The sequence below is a fragment of the Glandiceps talaboti genome, chromosome 11 (assembly GCF_964340395.1).
Source record: "Glandiceps talaboti chromosome 11, keGlaTala1.1, whole genome shotgun sequence".
In the NCBI taxonomy this organism is placed as follows: Eukaryota; Metazoa; Hemichordata; class Enteropneusta; family Spengelidae; genus Glandiceps; species Glandiceps talaboti.
The window spans coordinates 14,883,563-14,895,632 of NC_135559.1; the positions used below are offsets into that span (position 1 = coordinate 14,883,563).

At 36.2% G+C, this 12,070-nt stretch overlaps 1 protein-coding gene across 1 annotated transcript; it reads right to left on the reverse strand.

Annotated features, from left to right (window-relative positions):
* Window positions 1-10,737: 10,737 nt before the first annotated feature.
* LOC144442061 (cytochrome P450 1A1-like) lies at window positions 10,738-11,061 on the reverse strand. Its single transcript, XM_078131332.1, has one exon. It carries the CDS (start codon window positions 11,059-11,061, stop codon window positions 10,738-10,740), a length of 324 nt encoding a protein of 107 aa, XP_077987458.1.
* Between the last annotated feature and the right edge of the window lie 1,009 nt (window positions 11,062-12,070).

Genomic DNA, 12,070 nt, shown 5'->3' on the forward strand with positions numbered 1-12,070 from the left:
GATTTGCATGCTCTCTTTTTATTTTTGCCAGAGTATCCAATTTGCACCATGAATTATTGTTGTCATATAAAAAACTAATTTGGATGTATAGTATGCCTTTCCCATATCTTTGAAAACGAAATATCAATATTTGTGTGTACAAAAAACCCTGTATGACTAATGTATGTAATAAAAATAAGTAGTTGACTCACTCGCTGGGTCTACACCCTTACACATAAACATGGTGTCATTTCCTCCAAAGTCTGCCTCAAGATCAAATACACATGACATTACAAAAACTGAAACCCTACTTAACAGACCCCACTGGTGAAATTTACACAAAATGGTGTTGTCAAGACCACAATTATCACAATGTATGTAGTTCCCTTGATCGGGGAGAGTCAATGCAATCGATTGTAAAAAATAATGGTCCATGACAACAATAATTCATGGTGCAAATTGGATACTCTGGCAGAAATAAAAAGGGAGCATGCAAATCCATGAAAATCAAGTTAAAAGTAATTACAATCGCATGATTTCAAACTGCCAATGAAGGATTTATGTGATTTGCCGAACACGCGTCCGTACCCATTCAGAAGACTTCGAATCTGATGATGAACATGTGAAGCTATCATCATATTCACATTGAGCGTAGAGGTCAACTTTTGAAAGTGAAGATGAATATGAATATGATGGTAGCTTCACACTCGTTCCCGCGGGTATTTATCGATCATATTTGATCACTAGAACATATTTTGAAAAATTTTGAAAACTATCAAAACATGAAAATATTAAAATGCATGTAAAATCACGGAAAATGTGGATTTCCATAATGATCTCTGAATCGGATATTTTGTATACTTAGACACAGTAAATATAGTTCGAATTCACCGCCATTTTTAACAGACGACCATTCCATGTACAAATTAGAACCAATGACGTGTTTCTGCTAAAATGGCGTTTAAAATATAATATCTTGCCAGTGATTTGGGAAGTTCATTATTTATGTGGTCGTAAGCATTTGTCTTTATATTATATCAATGTCGACCTTGTGTGCTATCATACCAAAGGTCAAAGTATGAACTGTAACCCATAACCTCAGATATAGGACAGTTACTAAGATGTATGAACTGTGACCCATAACCTCAAATATAGGACAGTTACTAAGATGTATGAAATGTGACCCATAACCTCAAATATAGGACAGTTACTAAGATGTATGAACTGTGACCCATAACCTCAAATATAGGACAGTTACTAAGATGTATGAACTGTGACCCATAACCTCAAATATAGGACAGTTACTAAGATGTATGAACTGTAACCCATAACCTCAAATATAGGACAGTTACTAAGATGTATGAACTGTAACCCATAACCTCAAATATAGGACAGTTACTAAGATGTATGAACTGTAACCCATAACCTCAAATATAGGACAGTTACTAAGATGTATGAACTGTAACCCATAACCTCAAATATAGGACAGTTACTAAGATGTATGAACTGTGACCCATAACCTCCAATATAGGACAGTTACTAAGATGTATGAACTGTGACCCATAACCTCAAATATAGGACAGTTACTAAGATGTATGAACTGTAACCCATAACCTCAAATATAGGACAGTTACTAAGATGTATGAACTGTGACCCATAACCTCAAATATAGGACAGTTACTAAGATGTATGAAATGTTACCCATAACCTCAAATATAGGACAGTTACTAAGATGTATGAACTGTGACCCATAACCTCCAATATAGGACAGTTACTAAGATGTATGAACTGTGACCCATAACCTCAAATATAGGACAGTTACTAAGATGTATGAACTGTAACCCATAACCTCAAATATAGGACAGTTACTAAGATGTATGAACTGTAACCCATAACCTCCAATATAGGACAGTTACTAAGATGTATGAACTGTGACCCATAACCTCAAATATAGGACAGTTACTAAGATGTATGAACTGTAACCCATAACCTCAAATATAGGACAGTTACTAAGATGTATGAACTGTAACCCATAACCTCAAATATAGGACAGTTACTAAGATGTATGAACTGTAACCCATAACCTCAAATATAGGACAGTTACTAAGATGTATGAACTGTGACCCATAACCTCAAATATAGGACAGTTACTAAGATGTATGAAATGTTACCCATAACCTCAAATATAGGACAGTTACTAAGATGTATGAACTGTGACCCATAACCTCAAATATAGGACAGTTACTAAGATGTATGAAATGTTACCCATAACCTCAAATATAGGACAGTTACTAAGATGTATGAAATGTTACCCATAACCTCATATATAGGACAGTTACTAAGATGTATGAAATGTGACCCATAACCTCAGATATAGGACAGTTACTAAGAAGTGAGCTTTAACAGTCTATATTCAATCTATATTTGAAGTACAGTACTTCACAGACGCAGTTTTAACCAAATGACACCGTGACCTGTAGAGCTGAACAGGCATAGACCACCACGTGATATGTCATTCAAGTTGCGCTCATTAAATATCAATTTAAAGTTAATGCTTGGAACTGATAATAAATCTAGCTGTGTGATAAAAGTCATCAAACACACTTTTATTCTTTTCTACGTTTGCTATGATCTTCACAAAACCATATTTTGTAATACAGCGTTGGTACAAATTGATTTTCAAAAGTTGTACCTTAGAGGTGTTTTGAAGGACTTGCCTGTTTTCTGTCAATTTCCACGCATGCATGCGCGCACACTATGCACATGATATGCACACACACACACACACACACACACACACACACACACACACACACTTAGCCATACCTGTACAACTACAGAGCCGTAAACAGTTATATTAAAACTGACATTATAAGAAAACACTAGATATTAATATGATATTTTACAACTTTCTCTACTTGGCAAAGAGATTGGGATGGTAAAAATCTTTATTAAAATAAAAGAAAAAAATCAGATGTTTATTTAAATGTTCTATGACAAAGACAGACAGACAGACAGACAGACAGACAGACAGACAGACAGACAGACAGACAGAACAGATTGTAGGCCAGAAAGAGACAGAGTAGACGGTTAACTTGAAAGGAGGGATAGAGGAGAGGGCAAGAGAGATGAGAGATGGATTAGGTAAGCAGACAGAAAATATGTTTATTTTGTGTCAACAATACACACATTAGTTCAGACTAAAATGCCATTTTCTTTCAAATTGCAGAACCATTCTAACTCAAGGAATGAGCATGATTGCTATACTACTGACTGCAGTGTATATCTTCAACGGAATTCCTGTTGATGGCTGTCCATCGGTTTGTGAATGTCCGTTAGCCACTAGAGCAGACTGTAAAGACAGATCTCTGACAGAGATTCCGTCCGATATTCCTATTGATTTAGTCACACTGTATCTCGAAGGCAACGCTTTGACGTCAGTCCCAGATGGAGCGTTTTCTTCTTTCTCTGGATTGGAGTATCTCGACCTTAGCCGTAACCACATAGAGAACATATCAAATGAAACATTTCGTGGTCTTTACAACCTAGACTGGCTGCTACTGTCAAACAATGAAATTGCCGAAACATCGACCAACATGTTCAGTGGTACACCCATGTTGACACGGTTGTTCCTCATTCAAAACCATATAAATGATATTGCTGATAACGCCTTCCAAGATTTGACACATTTATTGTACTTATGGATGGATAAAAATAACATTGTAGAGTTACGAGCTAATGCCTTCAATGGCTTGTCTTCGCTTGAGTTTCTTGTCCTTAGCAGTAATAAAATAAACAACATTGATGATGATGCTCTCAATGGACTTGAAAATCTCCAGGAGTTGTGGCTGTCATACAACAATTTAACTGAGCTATCAGTAAGCATATTCAGATCCTTAGGGAAATTGAAGACATTGCGCCTATCTGGTAACCAACTTACTTACATCCCACCCTTCGTCGAACCCTATCTTCCTGAGCTCACTAAACTAACATTGGATGGCAACAAAATAATATCTCTTCCTGACAACGCCTTCATAGGACTAAAGAGTTTACAAATTTTGCATCTGGCCTTCAACGACATAAAAACACTGAGCGAAGATTTCTTCAGTTCAGACCTTGACATAACAGAATTGGACCTTACTGCCAATCAATTCGATGTAGTGCCACCGTTTAACTCTCCAGCGATATTATCATTCTTCAGTTCAAGTGTTACAGTCAAGCTAAATCTAAATCCTATACACGTTATTGGACCTCGAGCATTCTACGGATTCAATGGATTCAATTTGAAAAAATTTGAAATTAATTTATCATCAATGGACCTAGAAGAAATAGACAAATCCGCATTTGAAGGAATCAATACCGAAATCTACGATATTCACTTGGATAATAATCGTTTGACAACACTCAATCAACAAGTGTTTGCACCCTTTGATGTGGTCAAGTCTCCGGATCCAAACATATACCGTTTCATATCTTTGAATGGAAATCCCTGGGCCTGTGATTGTCATCTGGTAGAATTCAGAAAATGGCTAGAGAATGAAGGTACAAACGTTTTAGTTGGACCGGAGTTAACATGCCTTTCCCCCGATGTTTATGCAGGTTCAAATTTACTAAATATCAAAGCTGAAAACATGACCTGCAGCCCTCCATTATTCTACAAACCAACTAAATGGGTGTCCACTGTTGAGGGTGAAAGTGTGACATTGGACTGTAAGGTAAATGGGGTTCCAAAACCAAATGTGTATTGGGTAACCTCTCTTGGTGAATTGTCCACAGGAATGTCCAATGATTCAACTGAGTATGTGTTCTTGACAGACAATGGTCTTGTCATTCCAGCATCAACTGAGAAACATCAGGGGAACTACGCATGCGTCGCCACAAATGAGAAAGGTACGAACATTGCTGTCAGACATTTGAAAGTCAATGTGGTGCAAAACACTGACAAAACATTGTCTCCAACGGAAACTCCCGATGATACGCAAGATGAAGACTCAAAGACCACAAAATCAAGTCGGGGCACGATGGCCGGGCTATTTATCGGTGGAGTTGTTGTTGGTGTGCTCGTTGTAATCATTGCCTATGTTATCTTTATGTTTGTCAAGAGAAAAAGGGCGGAAAAGGGCGAAAAGCAAAGCGGACAATCAAAAACGGAAATGAGTGCCCTAAGAGGAAAATATACTAATGACGACCAAGAATAAGGAAGCGCGCGCGGACAAGTTCATTATGTAAATTCTACAATTGAGAAATACAGTTACAAATTACAGAATGAAGACTTTTAGGTTGGCTCCATCTATCAAAGTGAAATGCATCCTTGAAAATAAACTCTTGAAACTTAAGTTGTAACAGTTACTTTGTTCAAGAAAACTTCAACCTATTCTCAATTAAAATCAATGATAAAAATAGGGGGTCACCGTAAAAAGTTTTGAAATAGAGGTAAAAATGATAACAAAATTTAGTCATTTTAGAATCCAATATGGCTGCCAAATACTGTGTTAACTCTTGGAGTAATTATACTGACTCCAAGGTTAACTCTATGGGGAAAATAAAGGATTCACAATTTCCTTGCAAACAAGATCGTGAACCCCAAAATTTATTTTTATTATTTCAAAAGAACCAGGAACAAAGTTTCATTTGACAAAGTTTGGAGAGAATTGAAGAACTTTAATTTTCAAGATACTTGTCCCCAAGGTGCATTCAACCTTAAACCCTATTATTGCAAAGTAGAAGTATTGATGTGTGTTTTGTGAACCTGTCATCACTTGTTAGTAGGTTAATTAGTTTCCCATCTTAGGATTGTTTGACGAATCAGGAATTCGGACAATATCACACCAATTCTGATCAAACTACATTAATTGCCAGTTAACTAGATAAATGTACTATGACAGAACCCCTTGACACGTGAGTGCAAGTGTGGCATACTCAGGGTATTTACACGACTGCTTGTATGCTGTGTTCTCTGAGCTCATACACTCGTGCAGCAGAAAACACTGACAGCACGAGTGCAAATACCCCTGAGTACCCACATTTGACTTCATGTGGCATGGGGTTCTGTTATTAATATTACAATTGTTAATCTGAAACGGCAAATTTCCATAAAAATCATACAACGATCACGCGTTTTATAGCGTGTAGTGAACGATCGTGTCCTCATTTGCCATTTGCATGCATAATATTTTTGGTATTACACTGCAGTGAAAATATATAATAATATAAATTAATCACTTAATAGTCTGCTTCTCGAGTTGCATATCAGTTAGGATCTATGCTAAATCTGTTCCCAAGTACTTCGATCCAGTGACAAAGAGCCAGTACACACCCTTCCATGGAAATTTAAATAGTCTGGTGAACGTGCATTTTGACATGCTGTCCCACGTCTGGTGAACGTGCATTTTGACATGCTGTCCCACGTCTGGTGAACGTGGATTTTGACATGCTGTCCCACGTCTGGTGAACGTGCATTTTGACATGCTGTCCCACTATTATGGAACAGTCTAGCTAACTGTTGAACAACGTCAGTCTCCCATTCTTTTGAAATTCAAGAAAGACTTTGGGAACTTATCTTTTAGCAATGGCTTTTTGGGAATTTTCTTTGTTATGCATCTTATTGACTTAATTACTTACTTACTTTGACTGACTGACTGACTGATTGGCTGATTGATTGATGGCTTCATTGTTTGTTTGTTTGATTGATTGATTGATTGATTGATTGATTGATTGATTGATTGATTGATTGATTGATTGATTGATTCATTGATTCATTGATTCATTGATTGATCGATCGATAATTTTCAAATGAAACGTTTCGTAGATTATACAGCCTATTCCGGCTGATTCTAACAGACAATTGATGTGATGTGATATATAGTGACATATCTTATATACATTAGCTACTTATTTTTCGTACCCTAGGTACCAATACAAAAAAACCATACATAGTATATCATTCTAGCCTCCTCGTGTGTTTATTATTATTATAGATATTTTAAAACGATTGGAATATTTTAATAATTTAAGATTTACATAGATTGTCCAAAATGAGTTATGTAGACTTACAGTATATTTAATGAATTTCATGCATATTAATATTTTTATAAAACAATTATGAATAATATTTTTTTGGTCAAAAATTTAAATTGTGTGTACTATCAGTACGTTCAAATTAGTTAGTTCATAATTGCAATTTGATAAATGTCACTTTCAGCATTTTAGTTAGTGTAATCGTAGAAGTAGTTAGCAAAGTAAGAATTTATATGATTCGACAGTTTGGAAATGTGCTTAGGGAAATAGAGTAAGAATGACCTTAGAAATGTATTCACATATTATATGTGACAATCATAGACTTCAAAATGTTGAAATTTTGACAACATTTTACCTTCAGAGTTACTGGTCTGTATTCTGAATTAGCAATTATTGGCATGCATAAATTATAGGGTTTGATAAGACTCGCCAGGGATTTTATATATCTGTAGATATATGCCTGGAAGACGACATTTGCATATGTACCGCAAATAGAAATAACCGTGCGAGAGCGAGGCCGGCCATTATTTGCGGGACGTGTGCAAATTTCTTCTTCCGGTATTTATCTACAAACAAAAATCAGAACGGGTTTTATCAATCTCATTAAAAGAAAATAGTATTAATAGTGTGGCTGCAAAGTAGATTTGTGTCATTTTGGCGATTTATTACATACTGCATGACATTATCAATTTCTTTTCAAAACGATTTTGAATTCTGTCATGATGATACCCAAAAAAGAAAGTTTAATTCATAAGTAAATTTAATTCATAAACCTTTTTTTATTCATTTAAAGAAGTGTGATTTTGATAACTAAATAAAAAATATCGCCAATGGCGTTGTAGCACAATTGTACAGTTTTTAAAAAAATGTTTATCCACATGCTAATCCATGCTAGATATAGGTGTTCATTTGCTGAATGATTATCCAGTTGCCTATCCAGTCCTGTTATTTTCTTAGCAAAATGCGACCATTTGGCTGTTACTATGGGCGTGTTCTTGTTGCTAGGCATATTTGCATACATTTTATAAATGTTTATTCACTTGTCTATTGATCCGTTATCTTTGCAATATAAGCGATCATTTGGCTGTTGCAATGGGTGTTGTCATGTTGCTAGACATATTTGCATTTGTTTTAATGTTCGTTCACTTGTCTATGAATCCCTGACGTAATCTTTGCAATATACATCATAATATGGCTGTTGCAATTGGCGTGGTCTTCTTGCCTTGCATACATTTTTATTCATTCATTTGTTTATTAATCACTTTTGTTATTGTTGCAATATACGTGATCTGTCGGCTGTTGTTATGGGCGTGGTCTTGTTGCTAGCCACATTTACATACATTTTTGACTGTTCACTTGTTGAATCCCGTTGTTATCTTTGTGAAATTTACCATCGTTTGGCTGTTGCTTTGGGCGTGGTCATGGTTGCTAGAGATATTTGCTTTTAGCAAAATATACAGGTATTTGGTTGTTGTTAAGGGTATGGTCATGGTTGCAGAGCCAATTGTGTCAACATGTTTTGAACAAAATCTGCAGAATAACCGTTCTAAAAACATCTCACCAAATGTATACAGGCATTTGGTTGTTGTTAAGGGCATGGTCATGGCTGCAGAGCCAATTGTGTCAAAATGTTTTGAACAAAATCTGCAGAATAACCGTTCTAAAAACATCTCACCAAATTTCAATTTCATTGACCAAGTACTTTTTGATATATGTCTTTGACCCAAATTCACATTTTTACACCTAATTTGCATATCGCTGATGAGATCATTATATGCTTAATACTTCTTCATCCATACACCCCCCAAATGCATCCCCATTAAATTTTGGCCCAATCTGCTCAGCAGTTTCGGAATTACAGATTTTTGACCAAAAAGATACATTTCTAGCTCTAAATTGCATATTACTAATGGAATCATCATATCATGAAGAAATCCTCACCTACACACCCCTACGCACATCAAATTTCAGATCAATCTGCAGCTGCCCAGTAGTTTTTTAGTTTTTTGATAAAAAAAATTCCATTTTTGACCCAAATCACACACCTGTGATGTGATCATTTTGCTTTGAACAATTTCCTAACTAGACACCAAAAGCAGTGTCCTCATCAAATACCAAGGCAATCGGTCTGGCGAGTTTTGAGTTTAAGTCGTCCACACACACATATACACACTACAGATAGATAGATAGACACCACATCATACCTCTAGCACTACTGAACCTTTGTCAGTTTAGTTGTGCTGACAAAGTTAACGTTGCCATGTCTGGCATACTGAGTATTGCGTTCCTTCCCTGCACTTACTATGCCTACCCATTCACGTTCAAGTTGTCGAACGTTACCTGATCATTAACCTGCAACGAAATTGCTAGCGTAATTTCATATGTTGTTCCTGCGAATCCGAAATTACATTACTAAAATCTTTCAGACTGGAAAATATAGTCATTATCCATGCTAAACATAGCATGAAAACATAGAACTGTTATAAAACATTATAATTACATTATCACTATCACTATCACTATCACTATCACTATAGAGATCAAGTTTGGGTAACCGCGAGACTAGCGCTAACTCAGAAACGTCCCTTCCATCCGGCCCTTACAGGAGTCATTCAGTTCACATCAGGTTGTTATTTATTGTGGTAGTACATTTTCTTCTCACAACCCGAAATGAAGATGAAGCAGGTACAATGGAAGCCCCATCATGTACCAATTCAAACACGTCCTTGTCATTAGCTGTCTCGAAGGAATGGAAAATAGTTTAGAAGGTAGCCATGATGAAAATGCTTGCTAACGTTCTCACTTTCCTTAGACAAGTTCAAGAACAATTCATTATCATAATCATAATCGTATCGGTCACCGATCAATATCATCGTATTGAAGACGCATTGGTGTATGATGGTATGCATAAAGTCTGAGATAGTCTGACCGTTATGACTTTCAATCAGTTGACATATATGTCCAAGTTCTTCATGAAATGGGGCGTTCAATCATGTTATTGTCAATTAGTACACCAAATAGACGGAAAGAAATCTGAAATAGTTTTTTTCTCGTTTTCCGGGCATTGACATCTATACAGAGAGAGAGAGAGAGAGAGAGAGAGAGAGAGAGAGAGAGAGAGAGAGAGAGAGAGAGAGAGAGAGAGAGAGAGAGAGAGAGAGAGAGAGAGAGAGTGAGAGTGAGTGAGTGATGTACAATTTGATTACATATCTATATATTTAATACAGGATATACAACGAGGCGAGTACATATTTAAATTTATACCATGCACTAGCAAGGTTCAACATAAAATATAAAATATATACTCTGGTCGTTCTACGTCACGACAATGCGTGTCTATGTCACAACAAAGATTAACAACAAATATAATTTGTGAAAGTTTCGACCAATTCCCCTGTCAATATATGGAAATCGTGTATTTAAGGTATCGAATCGAAATTGTATATTATAAAAACTGTAACTTCAGAATGTAGTTTAATGCTAGCCAAATGTGTATGAGATGTAATCGAGATCATGCAGACTAACTGTATGTTGGCCGTGATCTACAGAGGCAGTGGCAGCTAATCTATCATCATCATTTCATTTGGATCTCTTGGAATGATCACTATTTGCAAAAAGTATCAGGGTGGAAAGAACATTGCAGACACCCATGGTCTACATATGCATCTACACATTCTCTCAAACCTAAGGCAATTCAGATAGATCTGACATAGTAAGAGAAATAAAACTACTGGATAGTACCTACATACTTTGACTATGGACTAGTGTACGGGATTCGAATGGTCTTCCAGAAAATACGTCTCCGTTCTTTACAAAAGATTCCCGTACAGCATCATAACCATTGAGTACAATGAAAAGTCGACCCCCTAGCCTAATAGAGAATACGTCTCCATATTTTTCCGCCATCTCCATGTAGACTTTCTCAGGATCTTTTCCAATAAACTGTAGCATGCCTATGAATGGTAATCCCCATGGACCAGGAGGGAGATACCCTGCTCCAACTCGCTTGATCAACCATGATGTCATCAAAAAAACAACGATAATTATCAGAATTTCGGTCACCATTTTGGTGTCTGTTAATATACAAATGTATCATATATTATCAATCTGAAACAGTCAAATGATCGCACGAATACATTAAAGTCAGTGCAAACATATATAGCTGATCTGTGAAGACATACAGGTTAATGTTTGACTATCGATGCTTTAGCTGATTTTCAAATCAAATGTTTCTATAGATTTCAGTGGTAAGAGTTTCTTTGCGCCCCACTCCCCATCTAGGATCCATGTTGCAGTGGGGCCTTATCGTGTGAGGGTATAATTAGATTACAGGGTGGGGGCCATAATGATACAAAGGGAAATAAATAAGGGGCCTGGGGGGCATATAAATTGAAGAAATTTATTGTATAATTGAATTGGAAAGTTTATAGTTTAGGCGTAAAAAAAATTGTGTGGTTCCGATTACATTCAATTTTAAGATAGGTGGGGTAGGTAGATTTTTTATTTCATTTTATTCTTTTTTTCTTCATATGTGAGAGTCTAGTTCAGGTTTTCCAAATGGTCTCTATGTTGTTTATTTCTTCTTATCAGATGTACAGCCATTACAGAATGGAAAAATAGTTTTATATTGTCTTTTAACTCGATGATGTCAGTTTCCACACTCACGATTTTCGCGATTTTATTACTATTGTTCTCGGATATATAAAAAAAATTAGGATTGGCGTGAAAAACTAGGTGGGGTCAGGTAACCGGAACCAAACAACTTTTTTTATTTGGCCTTATCCTAACATTACGATATGTAAGCTTAGAGTTGTAATTCGATTACAGGAGGGGGTTGCGTTGATATAGGGTCACACTATGGAATTCTTATCGTGATGAAGTGCTCCTTAATTAACCATTATACAAAACTATTGCTCATCATACATATGTGTCCACTTACAGTATTTGTTAATGACATCTACATTAGAATGACCAATATATTATTCGGCACGCTAAGGAAAGTCCAGTGAGATTTATGTTGAGTTTAGTAGACTTCAACTTATAGTCTGTACGGCACCCCTTGACAGGGCGCCCT